The following is a 22,878-nucleotide window of genomic DNA, read 5'->3' on the forward strand; positions in this document are numbered from 1 at the left end:
TTCACTCTTTTAAAACTGCCCATAAAATTGTGATTTATATCAGCTAGATCTGCCTTTGCATTTACTTAATGCAAAGTCACCCATACATCTTGGCAAGCACATTCGCAGTGTTGTCTGCTGGCTCTGTTAAAAGTAAATAGGGTTGAATGAAATAAGATGCTACAGATTTATCATGATTCCTCCAGAAAGTGCTTGCATTTGGACAACAGACAGGAAAAGAAAACAGAAAGCATGTAATCCTTGCTCTCTCTTGAGAAGATTAACATATTATTTTCTAGAGTATGTTAATAAAATAATTACACTGATCAAGAAAATAGATTAATATTCCTGCCTTTAATTTCCTTTAAAAATTATATTTTAGTGACATAATCCTGTTGTGGACTTGCTGCAGCCATTTGCTTACATGCATGTGTACAAATAGCTCCTTTCAGCAGAAATATCCCAGAGATTTATAATGAGTCTGTAATTAGGATATATAATTTCACCATTGAAATGTGGCTACTTATTGGGTAGAGAATGGCTTCCACTCCCAACTGCTTTCTGCAAATCACTTCAATTCATGTTTACATATGCAAGTACTTTCCTTAAATCTGTGGGAGTGATACTGAAAACAATCTATTTACAGGCCCTGAGAGTTAACATCACCATGTGCAGCAGCTGAATTCAGCTCACCTTGCATCACAAAACAAGGGTTTTGTGAAGAAATCTCATCAACAACCTAGAATGAATTCTCTATTTCACACAGAAGCACAGGAAATATGAAGTTTAATATTACAGCAGACAGAATTTGTATTTTGAAGTGTTTACTTAAGGTGAAAGTCCCGACAGCCTGAAACTTGATCACACTGTCCAAACTGGAACACTTAAAATCTCCACATACTAATCCTTGTATAGCTTTTATATATGTTAATATGCTCTCCTAATCTTTCTAGGAGCATTCTTAAATAAAATTATTTTTAGAGGTCTTTCACAGTAAACAACCCGTCCCCACACAGAAATGTGTGCAGTGAGAGCTTTTTCATAATGAGAAGCAATGGGCAGTCTAAATAGAGGAGTCAGTACTGCTGGCTGTGTGTACAATTAAAAACAACTACAACAGCCATTGTGCTTTCTTCAGGTGTCTTTAGAAATACAGTCTCCCAGGCTGTGATTTGGAAATTAGATGCATTTATTATTGGGTTTTATTTAGGAAAAGAAACCAGCATAGCCTCTTTCTGTGAAAATTTTTGGAAAGTATAAATACCACCAAGGTCTTGCCAGAAAATGGTGTATATTTTAAGAGTATTCCTGTGAGTCCTCCTGCCTGGTGTGAGGAAGAATGATCCAGGGCATTCACTCTGGACCCAGGAAAGTTTTGTCCTCCTTCTGGTCTCCGTCAAAATCTTAGTTCTGGAAGTGTTCTTAATCACTTTGCCCTGCCTTGTTTTTCTCTACCACTTCTGTCATAATTAGATTACAAACTCTCTGTTTGTTAAAACATTTGGCATGAAGGGTCACTTATCTCAATTAACCCACTAAGTGCTGCCAAAATGCAAATCACACCGATGCCTCCTGATGTGACAGAATTTCACCTTAACCTTACACAACAGGCCAACACTACGTGAGGCACTTTAATTCAGCACTGAGAGGGTGCAAAAATGGGAATCTGAGGGGGAATAGCAGGAAACAGGACTAAGCAGTGGATGAAAAGTACAGGAAAATAAGTTAAGCTTCTGCCAAAATCAAGTGGAGGCTCCAGATCTGGCAGGTGGTAGCTGCTCTGCTTGGCTATTTACACACCCTGCCGTGGCATGTGCCCACACCCCCCCCAATATTGTATATCCAAGGGTGAGCAAAGGAATTTTTTGGCCCCAGGGATGCAGGAGCTGTAATCTTACCTTTTGACTGCCAGCAAATATGCATGTTTTCCACAACTTCTGCTAATGATTCATCTTTGCAGACTTTCTCTAGAGCGGGATTTAAGGGAGATGATGGTTAGATACAAAGATTCACTTGACTCACTGATTTTCTTATGTGCCAAGTTACTCTATTTAAATCCTAAGATTCCCATTGCAGACTCTTCAGTTACAACTAGCAATGTATCTCTCATTTTCAATAAGAGCGACTGAATCCTGCCCTGTGAAAAAATGGTCATCTTTCACTTCCCAGTTGCAGCAGTGTCTCCACTCAACTCCTCAGCTCACAAGACCAAACATCCTGATACTCTGTGTTCTCTTTGTGTTTCTCACAAATGACAAATATTTACTGCGTTTTCTTCCAAGTAGTGGGCCACATAAAAGCAGCCTGGTGCCCCTGCAAGAATCCTGCTCACTAAATGGAGTAAGCACTGGCTGTGGATGTAAAGCTATTTCCTACAAGGGCTGGTGTGAAAAAGACTCCAAATAAACAAAAAAAATGCTGAGACATCTGAAAATACAGCACAGTGCTGAACAGGTTCACGAAATAGTTCTGAGAGAACTAGTACTACCAAAGGCAGTATGGCCCTGTCAGTGCAGTTTTTCTCTGCAGGATGAATTATCCAGGGCTCTGAGCCTCACTAATGCAGTTGTATCGATTTTGAGACCTTGCTAGCCTGGGTATCCTTACACAGCATAATGTTCTGTGCGTGTATTCTTAGGGCTCATTCTCAAGAGAAGCAATTAAGGTGTCACTGGGTCTTAATTGTCTCCATAGAGGATGTTTTCTTTAAAGCCCTGTTTGTTTGAAAAACAAAGCAAAACATATTGCTTAAGTTTTATTTTCAGACCTCCACGGGGAATTTCGCAGTACTGTGCATGTAATTTACAAATTATCACACCATTTATTTTTAGAAGCAACTACTTCTATGATGTAGAGAAATTCACCTGGTTCTAAAAGAAATAGATCTGACCAACAGCTCTCAGAACTGCTGCGTGGTGGACACGTGTGGAGGGAGCAGAAAGTCCTGGTCAAGGGCTGTGGACTGAAATACTGAAGCCCATGTTTGTGCCAGCCAGGAGCAGATCTGTGGGCAGGGTGAGAAGCTGAGAGCCCAACACCAGCCCTGTGCATGGGGGAGCAGTCACTGAGGGCTAGTTCTTCTCCAGCCCCATTTCTGGGGAGGAGATGGGAGCTTATGAGTGTCAATTTCACGTCCAAATCATTGGAAAATCAAAACAAAATAAAAAATAAGTAAATAAGGAATCCTCAGAGATTCCTTATTTACTTATTTTTTATTATTCCTGCCGGTCTCTGAGCAGAGGTCCAGAGAAGGGCAGTGAGGATAACTGGGGGACTGGAACATTTCTCTTAGAGGAAAGGCTGAGGGAGCTGGGCCTGTTAAACCTTGAGAAGAGCTGAGAGGGGACCTCATCAATGGGTATGAACACTGGAAGAGGGGTGCCAAGAAGATGACCACTTCTTGGTGGTGCCAAGCAACAGAACCACAGAATAGTTTGGCCTAGGAGGCGACCTTGATGATCATGTTCCACCCCCTGCCAAGGAACAGACACTTTTCCCTTGTATCCCAGGCTGCTCCAGGCCCTGTCCAACCTGCCCTGAACACCTGCAGGGATGGGGCAGCCACAGCTTCCCGGGGCAACCTGTGCCAGGGCCTCCCCGCCTTATTTTTTTTTTTTCTTAGTAAAATCTGATCTAAACCCACTTGCTCCATCTGAACCCATTTCCCCTTTTCCTGTCACTACGTGCTCTTGTAAACAGCCTTGCCTCATCTTTCCAGTAAGTTCCCTTGCAGCACTGCAAGGCCGCAGTGAGGTCATCCCAAAGCTTCTCTTTTCCAGGCTGAACAACCCCTTTGTCTCAGCCCCTCGGCAGAGGTGCTCCATCCTTCTGGACCGGCAGGAGAACATGAGGCCACAGGAAGGCACAGGAAATTCCACCTGAGCATGGGGAAGAGCTGCTTTCTGCAACAAACTGCCCGGGGAGGGTGAGGAGTCTCCCTCAGCGGAGATATTCCAGAACCATCTGGACACAAACCCGTGCAACGGGGCTCTGGGACAGCTCAGGGACAGCTCTGGGACAGCTCAGGGACAGCTGTGGGGTAGCTCTGGGGTAGCTCTGGGGTAGCTCTGGGATAGCTCTGGGACAGCTCTGGGGTAGCTCAGGGACAGCTCTGGGGTAGCTGTGGGACAGCTCTGGGACGGCTGTGGGACAGCTCAGGGACAGCGCCCAGACAGCTCTCCGTGCCACGATGAGCGGCGGCGGCCCCCGGGATCACTCCCCGGCTCGCTCCCGCCCCGCCCCGCGCGCTCCCGCCCCGCCCCGCTCGCTCCCGCCCCGCCCCGCGCGCTCCCGCCCCGCCCCTCGCGCGTTCCCGGATGGAAGCGGCGCGTCCCGGGGCCGCGTGACCGCCGCCTCCCGGAAGTGCGGCGGGAGCGGGAGCGGGGCCGTGCGGGAGCCGGGAGGTGCCGAGCGCGGGGCGGGCACGGCCGGGAGCAGCGGGACTCGGCGCGGGCAGCGATGCGGCTCCGCCGCCGCCCGGGCTCGCCGCCTTCGCCTCCCGCCGGGCGCCGGTGACCGTCACAGCGTCCCCGCCCCGGCGGAATGAGCCCCGCCGCGCCGCCCCGCCAGCGCCGCGATCCGGTACGTGCCGGGCCGGGGGTGCGGGGGGAAAAGCCTTTGTTGTGCCCTGGGGCCCGGGGCAGCGCCGGGAGCTGCTGCGGGAGGGCCGGGCCGCGGCCGGGCGGTGTCGGCTCTGCGCCGTCCGGGGGGATCCGGGGATCCAGGGATCCTGCGATCCCCGCCTCGGGCCCCCGCAGGCCCCGGGTGAGCGCTGCCCGCCGCTCGGCCGCCGAGAGCCCCGCGGAGCAGCGCCGTGTTTACCGCCCGTGCCCTCCTTACCCGCCCCCGCCCCTCCAGTGCAGCTTGTTTGGGGGAGTTCGCGTCGTGTAAGAAAGCAGAAAAAAAAAGATGGGGGGCAGTGGGTCGGTTGGGGGGTTGTTTGGCGTCTTGGGCTGCGGCAAAGTTTGTAGCAGGGAGGGAACGGTGTGTGAGGGAAGCTCCGCTCACCGGCTGCGCGCACCATCTTAGACGTGGTCAGGAAGTGGAGTTGACTCAGGCTCTGTTTCACCTGATGATGTCGTCTGCTGAAATTCCCGGGAGTCCGGGGGGATTTGCATCACTCCGAGGCTGTTCCAGGGCAGAACTAGGTGAGGAAGGCCGCAAAGAACGGAAAACGGCAAAACAAAGGGAACTGCAGGAGCGATACCGGCGAGCTCTCGGTATTATTTTAACTGTAGGATACTGAAATCAGCAGTCTGGTTAAAAGCGTAGCTTTGCTTTGTGACTGTGTTCTTCGTGTCTGTTCTAGAGAAGTGCTAAGAGTCATAAAAATAGTATTTGAACAAAAAGGATTGTCTCGAACCTCCTGCCAGGAAGAACAGTCTGTGACAGAGCCAGGCAGGGTCCTTCCTTATCCTTATCAGTTCTGCAGAAAGCATTTTGATAGATATCCCGTATGGTTACAGGAATTTTTGCCACGGTGATTTTGAGCTAAACGGTTTGTATGACTGCCAAGGCATTTTGTTTTAACCATAAGCAAAAGAGGATATTAAAAACAAAAAAAGTCTCCTTTTCTGTTTTTTTACTAAAAGTTTCATTATTTCTGGAAATAAATATCCCTTTTTAGAGTGGTACTTAGCAGCTACTGTCACTTCTGAAAGTATTTTACCTGGCTTCTCTCTGTGGGCCTTCTAGGATGTGTGGCCAGGACAACCTTAAATGTTTGTGAAGGATTTCCAGTGTGTGTCTATTGCCTGGTATTTCCCCTCACTCTCTAAAGGGATATTTACTCAGGAAAGGGAAAGTAATTTTTAAATAATATGCCTTTGTATATAAAGCTGCAAACTTAGTACAGGATTTCAGGCTTTGGTACATCAGCAGAAGCTCTCTTCTGGAAATCTGAGATTTTAAATATCCAGAAATATCCTTGGTGTTATATTCCCTTGAAACAGCTTTCTGCCAAACTTTTAACTTTGGTACTTTGCAGCCTGCTTTTGAACTGTCAGTGAAAATAAAGAATTACATTCTGTACTTGCATGGGCGGCACATGCTACTTGTTGCTATTAAAAACTTGTATATGCTACAGACAAATATAAAATGAATTTGAAAAGCCACCAAGTTTTCTTTCTGGCCCTAGTCACTGATTTCAACTGTTAGTGCATGCTTTTTACAGTTTTACATGTTCAGTTGAAACCACATATAAGTACTTATTTCCCTCTTTTTTTTTTTTTTTTTTTCCTATGGGTTGTATTTCTCTGTTGATTTTTGTACCTTTGAAAGCACCCAAACTTGAATACACAGGAGAGAGAATGGAACCAGTTGTCACCATCAACATAAGTTAGAGGAGGAGTGGAGAAGAAATAACTGAGGACAGCAGTAGGAAACAGTTGACTTGCACTTAAATCTCATCTTCATTCATTCTTCCCGTGTTTTCTGCCTGCATTGGTTGTTTTCCAGCCTTTCATATACAATCTCTTCACATCTGTTCACTTTTATTCTCTTTGCATCTCATGCTCTTGTAGGAGTGGTGGTAATGAGAAATTTGTCCTGTTGAATGTTTCCAGGCACTGTGGTGTGCCCAGGCGTAGGCTTCTGTGTGTCTTGCCTTACAAAACTACCTCAGCCTGCTTTTTTTTTCCTTTTTTTTTTTTTTGTTATATTTTGTTATATTTTCTTGTTGATGACAAGTGGATATTTTTGGTGGGGTTTTTTCTCACAGTTTTTGTGACAGGTTCATATGCTCCTTATGGGCATTTCTGTCTCCTTGTCAAAAGCAGTCTGCTTCCTGTGTATTTAGCAAAACCTGGTGGAAACTAAGGAAGTCTTAAGTGAGATTGTTACACTTCCCAGGAGCAGAAGCCTGATACTTGGAGTCATAAAATCCTGGGATCTTCAAAATACTGTGCTCCCAATCAAAGCATGAAGACTGTGCATTTTGTCATGTTTGTCCTGGGCCCTGCATTTTTAGGATGAAATAGAAGGCACTTCCCTCAGTGCTTGACTGATGCCTGTGGTCTCTAAGAGCCTCTTGTACCTTGGCTCTGGCACTGGCACAGGGTGCCTGGAGAAGTTACGGCTGCTCCATCCCTGGAAGTGTCCAGTGCCAGGTTGGACAGGGCTTGGAGCAACCTGGGTTAGTGGAAGGTGTCCCTGCCCATGGAAGGAGGGGGTGGAATGAGATGATCTTCAAGTTTCCTTCAAACCCAAACCATTACGTGATTCCCTTTCCTCTCTACAAAATACACGCATCTTCACAAGAGACATTCCTTTCTTTGATTTCTTGAGAAAATTCCCAGTTCATGTTCCTGTGACATTGCTTCTTGTCCCACTCGTATCAAAAGGCTTCCAGTGGAATTGTCCCTTCAAATGGAAGTAGGAAATCTCTCATTCAGTTTGTGCTGGGTACTCAGTGGAGATTTTGTTGCAGCTCTGTGAGAAGTGGAGGTATTTTAGTGGTGGCAATTTGGATGTTGTGGTTTTTAATTGACAGAAGATAGTCGCTTGCCTTAGTTCAGTGGGTGTCCTAAGAAGTGTGTGTAAGTGTGTTACAGAGTGTGTGTTTTGCATAAATGTGGAGTTTTGGAAATGTTTTAGCTATTCAACTTGTGTGGTGGAATTTTGGCAGGAGTGTATGTTCAGTACTGGGAAGAGCTTAACCTAAAAACCCTCAGCTATAAACCTCAATTCTGTTGGTTCTATTTTATCCAAATTTAATAGCTTTCCAATGTGTTTTTTGGTAGCCTGCTTTAAAATTATTCTTTATCAGCTACAAGGTTTTTTTATGTTTTGTTCAAGGAATCACTTTGCAACCATGCATGTATCTGTCGGCGTTGTTGTGATGAGTGTTTGCATATAGCATTTGGGAAATGTAGTGGAAAGTCTGATATTCTTTCAGCTGATTCAAAAAGTCATTGGCATGGAATAATCCAGAGAGCTCACATGTCCAAATTCCCTGAATTAGATTCCATATCCTTGATGCTGCCTTGCATCTCCCAGAAGCCATTTATCACTTCATTTTTTGGTGAAATTTTTTACACATGCTACTTTTAATTTTAACAATCTGTATCAGCTCGGTTCATGTGACATTTGCTCCTTGTACTATTTTGTGACTTGAATTCTTAAGTAGTTCAAGGCTGAAGTATCATTTGATGTGTAATTTACCTGTGTGCTTTATAGAAAGGAAAAGCGATTGTGTGCCAGGGAGAATGCAACAGAGTAGCTCTTGGCTCAGGCAGTGCTGCTGCTGGTGGAGTAAATGTCTCCAGCAGTTGGGAAACTTCCAAAGTTCATGGGGTGGGAACCTCTTATTGTTGTTCAGTGGGAAGGATCACTGGGTGAAACTCGGGAGCCAAGCTTTCTCTTGGCCTCCTTCCTGGTTGTTCCTTTAATGTTCCTCCCCTCCCAGGAGCTCACTTACCAGTTGGTCAAGTCTTTTACAAAATCGGTTCATGAGTAGGGCTACCAGTGGAGATGAAGGAAATGGGAGGTGATGACTTGCACTTGATTTCTTTCAAATGCCTTGTTTTCTCGTGTACCGAATGTTCAGCAAATTAATTCGACTTTTGGTGTCTCTAAAAGGGTTTGGGAAGTTGCTTCCTGAACAACTGAAATGAGGTGTAGGTGCAGAACTCTGGCCTGAGGAATAAGTGCTACAACTTTCTCCTCTGGTGTCCTACTTTCGAGTTCCATGCTGACTTTTTCTTTGGAGAAGTTCACAAAAGCTTTCGTTTTCCTGGCTTTCTTTATTCATATTCAGTTTCTAATTGATGAATCTGCTTTCTCCATTAGCGTGGCCTGTAGCCTATGAAGGGCAGATGATTTCAGTGCACAGAGTTTAAGTTAAAAATAACTGGGTTAAGTCAAACTAAAATCTGAAGACAAGTTATTTGTTGTTTCAAGAGCTTAATAAATTAATCTAGTAATTCAGATTAGCTAATAATTTTTCTAAATTCTTTAGAGGAGACCAGTGTTTACTGTCTTCACGGAAGACAGTAGGGCTCTGAATTACTTCATCTGTAGACATTACCTCAGCAACAAAACTATCACTCTTTAGTGGCAATTCTTCTTAAATTTTAAAACAGATAGATTCCTTGTTAACTGAGACTTATTTCGGAGTTGCTTGTTTGTATTTAAAACTCTTGAAGATAGAACCAGAACTGTTTCGTAACGAGTTTATATAATGAGCAGTTAATATATTTTCCTTCAGCTTCAGGGATGGAGCAACATATATGATGAAAATTTTAAATTTTCGCTTCTTTTTGTAAGTATCAGATGTACCAGTGGGCACACTGGTATTTACATACCAAGCTGAGTAACTGTTCTTGTCACAGGACAAAATAGTAATTTTAACTAATGTGCCTGTGCTGTGTGCAAAGTTAATTGCAGCAATTACTTGTGTACATATGGATGGATTTATGCCTCTTTTTGGGTGTTTTTTTCATGCATTTGGAAAGTTCTGCATAGAGTCTATACAAATTTATTTAAAGTCATGTAATTTCAGTTCTGAAAGCGTTATTCTGAGGACGAAGTTGTGTGAAATCTCTGGCTGATTGGTGTGATTGCAGGTTAATGCATTGCTGTACTGACTGTCCAAGTGGGTGTGATCTCACTCTGGGGTCTGGCACTGCACTTGGCTTATTTCAAAGGGATAAAATGTATGAAATCTATTTTCAGTGGATTTTTCTGATCTCTGCAGAATATGTCAAGGTAGATTTTTTTTTGTTTATTTTTGTGCATATAGTGATCAAATTTAAATTAAAAATGGCAGCAGAATAATATTTGTGTTACAATGGGTGATATAGCTTCTAAGAAACTGAAACTTCTTATGCTGAAGAAGTTTGCATAAATACATTTTATGTGAGTTTTGCAAAATCCACTGGGCAGGTGGTTGATCCAGGGTAAAAAATACAGTAAATAAATCTGAAAGGTTTGAATTAATACTGTTGCATCTCATGAGAGGCTTGTGATTAAAGGAGTTCCTGTCTTGCTTATGGCCAAAAAAAAAAAAAAAAAAAAAAAGGCCTTTTAGTTGCATTCTGCTGAAATGGGGTTTTTTCCCTTTTAAGAAAAACAAAGAGGAAGGGAAGAGAGAAGGAAAGCATGCCATTACTAGAAGTGAAAGAAAAGCTTCCATAGGGCAGTAATCTGCTCAGAATTTGCGTGTGGCAAATTTTATACCCAGAATTAGTTTCTATGGTTAGTTGTATTAATAAGATCATCAAGCAGAATCCACCTTTATTCTGTAGTCAGTGGTTTTGCATATTGTTTTACAGGCCAGGCATCATTTTTAATGATTAAATAGCAGTTGTGTTTGGAAAGGTGCCATCCCCTCCAACAAGAGTGAGCCTCTGCTCACTGAGTGCTGAGGAGAAAGATATATGGCAGTAACATCATCTAGTGTTAGTCTGGGTTACTAATAAATTACAGTGTCTGAGCTTTCAGAGGTTTCCAGAGTCACTTGTGAAGAGGGGCTTGGCACTTAGTCTTGGCTGACTTCTTGATTTCCTGGTGGCGAATTGCATTTTTCCCTGCTGTTTGTTTCTCTGCTGTGGAGGAGCACTTTCCTGTGGCAGCAGCACTCCGTGTGTGTGAGGATGATTCACAGTGTGGTTGTGTCTCCTGTGGATGGAGGCAAAAAGCAGCAGACTCAGATCTGCTTCTGGTCTGCCTTGTTTGACAGCACCCAAAGATGAAACCAAATCTATTTACTCCACAGCCAGGCCACCCCGACAGGCCTGTGCCAGCCTCTCTGCCTTGCTACTTACTTGGGAAATTCTCTTCTGTCTTGAGCAACTAAGACTGAGTAATTGGGGGAACTTACAGGAAACTGCCAAGTTTGGATTGTTTTTGTACTGGAAAAAGGGATCTTAAACTGATTATATCAGAATGGTTCTTAATTCCTGAAGTATAAGCAAAACCTGGATGCATTTTTAAGAATAGAATGGTAGAAGTTGTCTACTTGTCTTTGAAATTCAGAAGCCAGTTTCTGTTGGACTAATTTGTGAGCTGGACTCAGTCATCTATCCAATTCAAGATATTCTATGATTCTGTGAACTTTTAGGATTTTCTTTATCTCTGTGGGTCTGAACCACTTTAGCTGCAGTCCAATCCTGAGATGTCAAGTTTTGCTTGCATTGATGGCTTTTAGAGATTACTGCTTCATATTCACCAAAGCAAGTGTGTGTGCAGCTCTGCCTCTTGACCTGCCTGCCTTTCCTAGGATGTGTCTAATCAGCTGTTGTGGATTAGTTCAAGTTCAAGACTGTTGGGGAAAATTCACATCAAATGCAGTTTGGTCCTCTGGCAGAATTGAGTTTTAGGCCCTTTTTCTCAATTTCCTAGCTTTAAAGTACCAGTTGTTTTTTGCACAAGGTCTGACACTCAGGCGTAGAGGCCTGAAATGAGCTGTGACTCTAAGAATCTCCAAGACGCAGCTGTTGCCCAAATGTGGCCACTGCTTTGCCATGAGAGGTAACAGGGCAACAAATGACTGATCAACCTCCTCCTGACAACATCTGTGAGTACGAGCTTTTGCCTGCTGAAAGCTGTTGTACCAATTCCACGTGAGCTTTGCAGGTCTGCAGAAGTTAATGAGGAGAAGGTTTTGCTGCTTGGTACAGCTCCTCTGCAGCAAATGAAAGCACCTATTTCCAAAGTATAGGCCAGTGGTTTGCACAAATCATATGGATTTTTAAAGAAAAGAAAACCAAAACAACCCAAACCATCCTAGATTATCAGTTAATCTGCTAAAGAAAGATATTTTTCTGTTACAATGGAAATCAACTTTCTCTTGGCTCATACAAACTCCTGTTGCAATTGCAAAGAAGAAAGTTAAAATGAGCATTTTCGATTTGGTGAACTCTTGATTGTGTGTAACTGAAGCATTTAGGGAAGAAATGTCTTCATTTAATACACTTTCACATGCCAATGATTTGTTGGAGTAAGAGTAATGGAGTGAAACTAAGGAGGGGAAAAGATCACTTTGGCTGTATACCAGGAAACAAACCCCGATAGCAATAGATTATTTGAGTAAAATAGTTTCACAAGAGGAACCGTGGTGGAAATACCCCTCTTTTGGGTCCTGTAAAACTAGACTGGGCAATGAAAATGAAAAATGCTGTAAGAAATAATCTTGCATTTCTTCTCCAGGGAAATGCATAGATGAGTGCTGTAGGGAATGGTCTGGGAACATCTAATAGAGAGCACAGAGGGTTTCCTATATTACAGAACAATAGTGCAAGGCTAATGCTGAGGGATTTTTATCAGTGAGCTTGGCTGATGTAAACTAGACAGTTTTAGCTCCAGCTCTGCTGAGCATTTGAGCTTTCTCACAGCTGAGGTGAAATTCAACTTTACTTTTCAAAGCCTTAGGATAGGAAAAAAAAATTAGAGAAAAGCCTGAAAACAGCATGAACACAACTTTACAGCTTTTACAACTAATGGTATTATCTTGCTAATTTTGAGCAGCTGACTTCAGTGTCATCAGTCATACGTGCACCATTATCCTTCTGAAAAGTTGGGCATTTCCCATGTGCTGGGTTTTGTCTTGCTGGGGCTTTTCTTGCTGGAACCACCATGAGGATGCACTTTTAAATTCTGGAGTGTTAGTTGCAGCTATTTTGAGATGTCTGTGACCTCAGCTGCCTGCCCTCTCTCTGCTGGAGTTTACTGTCCCTGGGCAGGGGTGACAGGGTGGATATGGAGTTTCTCAGCTGTCACAGCCCAGTCCATGGTAGTATTTTTTTTCTCACTGGAAAAGCGTGGAGAGAGTCCTGAATTGGCTGGTGGTGTGGCTGCTGATTGTGGCTCCTGGCAGGGCACAGGCTTCCAGCAGAGCTGTGGGATGGCAAGGGGGAGATGCTAAGCATGAAGCACACAGGAGCAGCCAGAGCTTCTGGTTTAAGCCCCAAAGCTTGGGTTTGTGTCAACTTGGTTGCTATTGCGTGGTTCCAGAGCAAACATATACTTAAAAAAGCATTTTTTAATATCATGTTCTAAAAAAGCCTCAAACCTTTCTAACTGTTACAGGCTGCCTCTTCAGTGTCATAGGAGTTTCCTGTGTATTCCCTTCTTTTGCCCCAAAAAGGGAAAAAAAAATCATGTTAAAAGTACTGCAGATAATGTAAACTGGAGTACCTCCTTAACCTGTAAGTTTTCTAACTTAAGGGATGGATATATGTCATTGCAATTGTGTAAGTATGAGTAATTCTGTTCACTCAAATCATGCAGTGATGGATGGGGATTAAAATCAATAAATGCTAAACACTGTATTTAAATTTTTGTAGGTATATCTCGAGTGTGTTTTCAGAGGAGATAATAACTGAACAAATTGGAAAACTGCCTGTGCTTAATAGACCTTTCAGACATCTGTTATTGTGTTGTGGATCATCCAGCAGGAAACTTAGTTTAATAGTTAGCTGTTTAGGAAATACAACAGCAATTCTTTCAAAAAGATCAATTGTGAAGGGTTGGAAATCCTCCTAATTAAGAAAACAATCCTATTTATTTCAAAGTTCTTTTTTTTTTTTCTACTTACTAGTAAATATTGTAGGAATTTGTGTAAACTTAATTGGCTCTTAAACTCTTAAACAGAAAAAAAATAATTCAAGCCATAGATGTTTCATGCCACCAAATAAGTGTGACCCAGGTGGTGGGTGGCTGTTGCCCAAATCCTTCTGTGATCAACGAGAAAGGGATGTGGATTTTTGGCCTTCATTAGCTGATGCTGCCTAGAACTGGGTGATCCAGGTGGAGCAGTGCAGAAATAACTTTGTCTTTGGCCTTAGAATGTCTTTCACTTCAGACATAACTGTTTTGGTTGGGTTTGTTTGTTTGTTTCCTTCATTTTTATATTCCTAAATGTATTCTTTCTCAGCCAAGAAGTGAGAAGATGGTGTTTTTCCCAAGAATTTGCCTTCTCTGTAATGTGAAAAACGAAACTGATTCCTTTAACAAATATTGATAGTTTATATATAACACTTACATATTAATTATATAATACTAAGTAATACTTTATTCACTGGTAACCATTTAAAGAGAGGAAATTAAGTATCTCTGAAACTACACCATGTTTATTTTGAATGGGTTTTTCAGAGTTGGTATTATTCAATGAAGGACTTACTTTGTTTTGGGTTTGGGTAAATTTATTTTTTTTTTCCCCTAAGCCAAGCCCTCAAAATCTCACAAACTATATTTGGGTTCTAAATTATATGCATTTACTAGGAATAAAAAGTTGGAGGAACAGAATGTTATTTACCAGTTCAACTTCAGAAGGTGATCTTTATTTCAGCCAGTGATGAAATACCAGCATTTCCAGAGAGAGGACAAAAAGTTAATTCATAACAGCTTTGCATTTTGTGCACTGCTGTGCCCTGCTCCGGAAAAAACTGTCACCATTGGCGTGGAATATGAAGTACATGCACAGGAATTTGTTGGTGTGACCCTGGAGAGAGCCACTTTGATCCTGGAGGCCCGAGCCCTGGGAAGAAGGGATGCTGGAGGGAAGAGGCTCAGCAGGAACTGATCACTGAGTTCACAATTCTCATTCTTGAGGGAGCAGGACAGGGTCACTGATTTGCTTTGAGAACGATCCTTGGGTGGGATTCTGGCAGGCTGGATTTGCCTTTGGGGCGTGTTGGGTGCCCTGCAGAAGACAGTTTGTTCAGCGGTGTGCTGGCTGCAATCCCTCACTGAAACACCGAGGTGAAGCATTGCTGTGGTCAGTGGCTAATGTGCAGCACCTCGTGTGCCTGCCCTGGGACAACTCCTGGGCTCTGTTGTTGCACTGAGCTGCTCCTGAGGGGACAGCTGGCCCAGCATCCTCCTAACAGGCCAGCAGCTCTTCAAACAGCTTTGTGAAGTGTTTTGTGGGGTTATCACTGGGGGCATAGAAAATTCTTCTTCTTGCTTTCCTATGTGTGTGGTGCTTTCTTAACGAGCTGGTCACACTTACAGTTGAGATAATTCCAGCAGGAGATGTAAGAGACTGAGAATGTGCTCTTGTCTAGCTCTGGGAGGTTGAAAAGTAACTTTGTTTAGAATAGTGTTGATAAATACTCAATTTCAGAGAGGAGGAAACAAGATAATATTTTTGAGAGTCATGTTATTGATGGAGGAAGTCACTTTGGATCGTAAGATCTAAGAAAATGGAGATCTGATCCAGCTTTTGATGAAAAATCTGTGCAAATATGTGTTTTGGAAGGTAGCCTGTGCTTTCTTTACACTGTGTATGCAGATAATTAATTAACAATAATCAATTTCAGATGGCTTTAAGTTTAGTATAAGTATTTGTTTGACTAGGACAGCACTTCATTTAGTTCAGAAATAAAATGTGCTTTGAGAAATCTCCTTTTCTTCATGTTGCTTCTGTGCCTGCTTGCTCACTGTAGGAGGATCAGCTCCTCAAAGGTCCTAATTTATCAGAGTCTAGTCTATTTGCTGAGTGATTATCAGATGAAGCCAATACCTTCCTTAACAGACCAGTAGAAGAAGTGGTAAGCCCATCATTTTTGGGGTCTGGAAGTACAGGCAAAGAACCTTTTTTTTTTTTTTTTTTTTTTTTTTTTGTAAATAAGAGAATGAACACAGACTCTGAATTAAATCAGCACTGGCTACTGTACAAGATTCAGTATGTGTGTATTAGAAAAAAACCCAAACAAAGGAACTTGACTCCCTTTAAAAATACATCTCTTTTTCCTTGTGAAAACCAGAAACTTCTTTTACCCTATCCATCAAAGGTTGTTTTCCTGTTCCCAGTGCATGTTTGCCCTGATGGTCAGACATTTCTGCCCGGCAGAATGGCCACACAGACTGGTTTGTTGGGCTGTGTCCAGACAGGCACAGCATTGCCTGAAAACTCTTGGAGCTATTGCCTGATAATGTTCCATCATTTCTGCTGCTTTGTTCATGATAGCCTGCAGAGTAATAAGTGCAGGTTCTAGCATGAAGATTGTCCCTCCAAGTTGTTTCATCCTGCAGATAGCAGACCTGTCTTCCTGCACTTCACTGATTTAATTCCAAGCAGTCCTTCTATGACTGGTTTTGTGAATCCACCTCTCTCCATTCCCAGCCATTTGGTCTAATAGGCTGTGATGAGGGGTTGGTACTTGAAAAACCATTTTGTCAGAGCTGATGACAGTGGCTAATCAATGATTCATGAACAATTTCTTCAGAGTAGTATTTAGTCTCCTCCCTACACAGAGCACAAAGGGTGAGTGTGGAGTTGAATCTGTGTTCTCACCTTCCGGCTGCCTGTGCAGGGTCCATTTTGCCTTGGTGGCCATTGGTGGCCACTCAGTGTGGTCTGGCTGTCAGTCTGAGGACTGCAAAACTCCTTCTCCAAACACCTCTACACTTCAGGACAGCATCTTGAGAGATTGTGTTCTCTCTCACCTTGTAGCTCTGGTAAATATCCCCATGACCCCACCCAAATCCCCATTAATTGATTAAGTAAAGGGAAAGGCAGAGCTGCAGTACTGCTAAACCATTTCCATCCTTCACCCTGTCTTGTGGTACATGTTAACAGAGCATCAGAAGCTCTGTTTATTCATTCTCCCATTATTCAGTTTGTCTTGGTAGGTCCTTTGTTTGTCTTAAGTTGTGTGCTCAGGCGTACTAAAAAATACAGACAGCTCCTCAACACAGACTCACAGTATGAAGGACTTAAAGTTACTGCTTTCTGCCAGTTTTCTCAGCCTTAAAAATGTGATTGGCTTAGTAGATCCATGCAGAAGAAGTGAGGTGTAAATCTGTTCCTCAGAGAGTTGTCCTCAGAGAGGGCATCATGAAAACCAGTTTTCTGGTGCTAGTGCTGTAAAGGGGAAGCTACAAAAAGCTGAGGCTATTCAGAAGGACCTGGGAAGTGTACTTAGGTAAAATCAGGCCTTCCTTAAATAAAGGCCATGCAGCAGGTGGAAGCAGCCTCTGAAGCACAGATGCCTTGGGTAGAACAGGTACAGACACAAGGCAACAGATGGACCTGAAAGTAATTGCAAATAACTACCTTTGCTTAGAGTTAAATTCTCAGCGAATCAAGTTGATTTAGCTGTGAGACAGGAGTGGGCAGATAACTACTGGTAGCTGGCCCAAGGTCACTGAGCACTTTCTTAAAAGAGATTGTGTACAGCAGTTATTTTCAGGCTTTTCCAATTTAGAAACCCCTGCAGAGCAAATTTGGCTCAGATCTGCTCCTTCATGGTTACTGGGAGCTGACTGGTCTAATGGGCTGAAGAATTGAGGTACAGATGAGAGATGAGACAGTCCTGTGCATCTCATGCAAATGACAGAATAAGGAATGGGCTGTATTTGTTGCTTTTAGCTCTGGAGAATCAGGAGGAGCAGCAAGCAGGTTCAGTAAGGCTGAGGTAAGCTATTCTAACCTTTTCAGGATATGGTTCTGTGTCAAAATCCAGCGCATTTGGGGAGCAGTTTCAGTTGTCATCATGAGTATGGGATGTGCTTCCAGAAATAATGGTCGTGTAAGTGCTAATATTTGCTTATGAAAGCAGAAGTTCATGTGTATCCTTCCCAGGAACTTTACTCTGGGTTGTTCAGTTCAGAGAATCAAAACCAATTGTGAGCCTGTAATCAAAGACTATGTAAACACAATGTGCACAATGTGTGTTTCCTGCTTTAAAAAGTATGAAACAAACGAGTTTCGTTATCTTAAATTTAAGGATGATGTTTGTTTTTCCTTTATGGAAAGTACTAATGAAGTACTGAATGTTGCCAGCAATACAAGTTTTATTTGGGGAAAACTCATTTGTTAAAGACACCTGAATTGTATTTATGATTAGTTTTCAATGTCTCAGGGATCCATATCTTAGAGGAGACCTATTCAGTGTTTTGTTTTCGCCCTGTCATAGCAGATCTGTTAGTAGAGATTCATTAAGGGATAGGATTATAAAGCATCTGCTTCCTCATCTGGTAAAAACTGAGAATTAGCTTTCTTTTCAAGGTCTTACACTCCTGTGATTCAGAGCAATCACCTGTCAGCAGACTTTGATGTGGAAGGGCTGCTTCATACCATGAGTGAGAAGCAGTACCAGAGGGGAAAGCATCCAGTGAGGATCACAGCATTTCACAGAACAGAATTCTTCCCATAGGAATAATGAACTTGTTCACATCATGACTGAATTCTGTGTGCTCTCGCAGTGTCTTTTTACCAGTGTTTGTATAAAACCTTGTGTCAAAGTGTTGCTCCATCCCTGGAGAGTTCCGTCATGATTAGTGATGTGCAATCACATCTTTTGAGGAAGACAATTAATGCTGTTCTATCACAGCTAAAAAGAGCTGTACAGTGAAGCAGTCAAATGTTGCAGCATGATGGTTGCTTTGAAGTGATAGCAGGATATATTTAAAGAAACTTTCTTTACTAAGACGAAATGTTTTGTGACAGAAATAATTGATCTTTTTTTTCTGGTTTGATTAGGGTTCATTTCACTTTTGAGCAGTTTAATGAAATGGATTAAGTGATAGGCTATGCTTGTGACAGGAATCTGTCCACAGCTGACAGCAGACCCTCCCTTAAAGGAGAGGCAGCCAGGAACCCAGAGCTGCCCTCTCATTGCCCACCTAATGAAAATTAGCCAGTCCCAGTTTCTGCTGTGTCACCAGGTTTGAATGATCAGGGCAGGTGACTCAGTTCCTGATGGGCAGGAGGAACTGTAGTGCTCTGTTAGACACTGATAGTTCATGACAAAATCACTTTATTTGTTGTTGGGAGTTGACTGAAGCTGTTTTCTGGCTTTGTCCTTCAGGAGGGGTTGAGCACATGGTTGCAGTGATTATAGTTCTTCAGCTGTGTTAAAGATAGAAAGCATCTGTGAAGAAAAATACTGCTTGAAATGCAGGTTTGATTCCTTACCCTCCATTCAGAAATCGTGTGAACCTATTCTACTCCCAGGTGGCTGAGTGTTCGTGTGAATTATGTCTGGGTGAAAAATAAAGGCACTTCACTAATAACTGAGTGCTCTAGGTGCTCTGCAAATCAAAGGGGGAGAGCCTGAAGAAAGTTATAACACTTCTGGAGTGGCCAAAGTGGTAATTTGCAAAGAGGGTGTTGAAATATTGTCATTAGTGGTGGTGTGTGATGCAGAGGTGCTTATTTTTGTAAATTATTGTGTGAGGGCTCAGCCTGCAGGTTTTGAGCAGCAGTGGTTGTTGAACCATTGTCCTCCTTTCAGGTTTAATTTTCAGATGCACCATTTAGTTAACACAGTAAAATGAGGTGTTTTTTTTTAAATTTCCCACACCTAAAAAGGGTGAACGAAATGTATTAATTACTTTTTTTAGGAAAATTACTGAAGCTTGGATTGCTCTCTTGATCCTATAAACCTGCAATAAGTGGCAATGTCAAGGGTTCCCACCCCACCTCCTCCTGGAGAGATGTCCAGTGGACCTGTGGCTGAAAGCTGGTGTTACACACAGGTAATCTACATAAATTCCAATGGCTTTATTTTCTATTATTGTCATAATAATCATTAAAAAACCCTAAACTAACGTTATTGACGTATTGAAAAAATAAAGCTGACAATCTCAGTAGTTCTCATAGTTAATGCTCGATATGTAAGTTAAATTTTCTCAACATTTTCTGGTCTTTTGTTCAGGTTAAAGTAGTAAAATTTTCATACATGTGGACCATTAATAACTTCAGTTTTTGCCGTGAAGAAATGGGTGAAGTTTTAAAGAGTTCTACATTTTCATCAGGGCCAAATGACAAAATGAAGTGGTAAGGTCTTTATTTGAGCAAGTGCTTTGATTTTGTTTTGGGGTTATTTTGCTCAGAAAAAAATTGTAAAGTTAAATTGCAAATAAATATTAAAACTTGGATGCTTCTTGAAGGGTTACTGTAGGTATGGATTGGTTCTAATTTCAAAATATCAGCGATCACGAAGGAAACATTTATTTCAGTAACATTTATTATTGTGTCTTGTAGTATTTGTGAATTTATTTTGGGTACCATATAAAAATTACAGTTTTTCCATTTTTTTTTAGGTGCCTGAGAGTGAATCCAAAGGGATTAGATGATGAAAGCAAAGACTACTTGTCATTGTATTTGCTTTTAGTCAGTTGTCCAAAAAGTGAAGTCAGAGCAAAATTCAAATTTTCCCTGCTGAATGCTAAAAGAGAAGAAACAAAAGCAATGGGTAAGGAACTATTAATAATGTGGTTTTGTAAGAACATCAGCAATGCAATTTTTTTCAGTTGAGAGCAGAATTTAATATTGAGATAAACTTTTAAAATACCTTCTTTTAATTTCCTTTTAGGAACTTAATTATAAAATCCTGTTCATGTTTCACACATTTCTGATCACTGAGCTATGTTAATTCTATCCTGAGCAGTATAAATTACAGCACATTGCCAACTGCTGTCACTCCAGGTCCTTGTCACTTAGTTTTTCCCCAGCAGATTATTCTTGTTTCCTGTTAGTGGAGGTGTATTTGCTTGTTTCTAGCTGCAGTGGAAGTGTTTGATTTCCATTGTTAAATAGGATAAGCAGACATGGCTGGGTTTTTTGGCATCCTTTACAATATTTTGGTCTCTTTCAGCTGATTTACCCTGTAATCAGTTTTAAAACATGTGCCATGTACCCAAGGAATTAGAAGACTTTGAAATAACTGGTGATTTGATTTAATTGTCGTGTTAATATGAAAAATGTGTGGAAGGCTCTTAGTTTCAAACTTATGAGCACAACATTCATTGGAAATGCATTTTGGGAAAGCTGTGGTTCTTGTGGAAATGAATAATTTGATGCTGATCTGCACTGAATTTGTTCTGCTGCCAGTCTTGTATATGAAGAATATCTGTTTTTCTTTCTACTTCAGGACTTAAGAGATGTTTCAGATCCTGTTTTGTTGTGAATTCTGCATTTCTTACAAAATGTCTGTAGTTCTGCAGTGTTTGTACCCAAAGTTCATTCACACTATTTCGCCTTGAGTAACGAGGCCCACTTGTAATGTTCACATTAAATCCACAGAACTGGGTTCAAATGTGGGAATTAAATTATTTGACTCTATGGAAGGAAGGTAAATATATATGTTCACAAGCATGTTTTACTGAACTAATCCTTTTACACTGATGGTGCTGGTTTCTTCAGTCCCTGCAAACTTCCTTCTTCTGGAGCTTAGATGAGCAAAGCTCCACTTGTGTACATTTGGAGAATCTTTTGGAGAATGTATTCATTTGGACTTGACACAGTCCAGGAGAGGATTGGTATTTGTAATAAAATGTGAAACTGCATCAAGACCTCTTTGGAGATAATCCTAGAAGCATAGAATTGTTTGCACAGGAGCTCTGGAGGCTGGCTGGCCCCAAAGCCCTGCTGGAAGCAGGGTCAGTTTATTTGGGACTTGTGGTGCTTTGAGATCTCCAAGGATGGAGACTCCACAGCTTTTCTGGGCAATCTGTTTTAGTCTTTAGCCAGGTCCTGCTGGCCCTTTCTTACCTTAGGGGTTCACTGGGGGGTTTTGTTGATTTATTGTCCCCCAGGCCTCTAATCTCCAGTGTCCCGTTGGTTCCTCACCAGTGGGTCTGTAGCAATCCCCTAAATCCTGACCCATCAGCTCTCTGTGGTTCATCATCCACTGCAGTGCTAAAAATCCTATGAGTGGGTGTGTCTTCAGCTTCTGCAATAGTAGCTGTGCTGCGTTTGGCACCACAGGAGTTATAAATATCTTTTCACTTTGGGAAATTACCAACTGAAGTCTTATTTCTTGGACTCTCCAGCCATTTGCCATCTGCTTTTGTAGATGCTGTGTATTTACTGAGACAGGAAAATGGTGCCCCTCTTCCAGTATCCCTTGTAAATTGATAGTTTATGCATAGGCTGCTGCTTCAAGGGATGAAGCTGTGTTTGAAACAGCAAACTAACATTTTAACTTCATTAGAAAAAAAGACATTTGGACTTTTGTGCTGCTCTGTTTTGGTTCTTAGTTTTGGAGGTTAACACTGGTTGTTGCTGCTAAGAGTAAAATATAAGTTTGCAGAATAAAGAATTGGGCTGAACCTTAGAAGAAATTTTTCAATGCTTCTGGAAACATGAATTCCTAATTTTATTTTAATTCGATGTAATGAGGTTGAAAGTCGGTGAAAGTGTGAAAACACTAATCCAGCTGAAAAAAGCGAGACAATTTTTTTTTTTTAAACATGATTTTTTTCCTTGGTATACAGACTTTCAAATGTGAACAGTGTTGTGTGTTGGTTCTGTTGCCCTCAAAGGGCACACTCACTTGAGTGAGTGCATTTCCCTCTGCTGTGCTCTGCATGGGCAAGGGGTTGTTGATGCAGCAGTGTGGTGAGGTGACAGGGACAGATCCCTCACACCTCCTGCAGTGTCACCTCCCGGGTGGCTCTTCAGTATATTCTGAAAATACAGTGAAAATCTCTACAGGATATTTTGCTTGATCTAATCCTAGTGGAGAACTACTCCGAATATAATTTTTCCAGCTCTTGGAGGTGAGGGCAGCGTGTGACACGTGTGTGTTTTCTGTGGTTCATGCTCAAGAGTGTTCCAGTGGTGCTGCCAAGGTCAATAGTGTAGGGAAGTCTGGCTTTATTTTGGAGGCTGTAGAAGGAATGATGTTTTAACAGATTCTACACTTGGATTTTATTACAAACTTCTGACTTAAACTTCTGAAGTGCTCTCTAGAAGGCTGAAGCATCTCTGCATACAGCAGATGTGATGGTGGTGTGTTTCTTGCCCAGCTTTTTTGGAATGGAAGAAAAGTTCTTTCTTAAAGAGCTCTTCATGAGATCCCTTCACATCCCCTTCTGCTCTTATTTCAGTTTTCTTGCTGTCTTCATTTTGAACAATCTATCTAAATTTAATTCAGAATGTGCTTTATTCTACTTAGATTCTCAAAGCCATTCCCAAATAAACTCTTTCCTGTATTTTACTTAAAG

The 22,878-nt window shown here is 42.0% G+C and overlaps 1 protein-coding gene across 1 annotated transcript in view; it reads left to right on the forward strand.

Annotated features, from left to right (window-relative positions):
• The first annotated feature begins 4,315 nt into the window (after positions 1–4,315).
• Positions 4,316–22,878, forward strand: part of SPOPL (speckle type BTB/POZ protein like) — a 33,332-nt gene continuing 14,769 nt past the window's right edge. The window contains exons 1-4 of the mRNA XM_066323170.1: positions 4,316–4,560; positions 19,270–19,404; positions 19,584–19,705; positions 19,972–20,123. Coding sequence (XP_066179267.1) covers positions 19,327–19,404; positions 19,584–19,705; positions 19,972–20,123 — 352 coding nt within the window. The 5' untranslated portion in view covers positions 4,316–4,560; positions 19,270–19,326. The remainder of the gene's footprint in view (positions 4,561–19,269; positions 19,405–19,583; positions 19,706–19,971; positions 20,124–22,878) is intronic.

The sequence above is a fragment of the Sylvia atricapilla genome, chromosome 7 (genome assembly GCF_009819655.1).
Source record: "Sylvia atricapilla isolate bSylAtr1 chromosome 7, bSylAtr1.pri, whole genome shotgun sequence".
Taxonomy (NCBI): Eukaryota; Metazoa; Chordata; class Aves; order Passeriformes; family Sylviidae; genus Sylvia; species Sylvia atricapilla.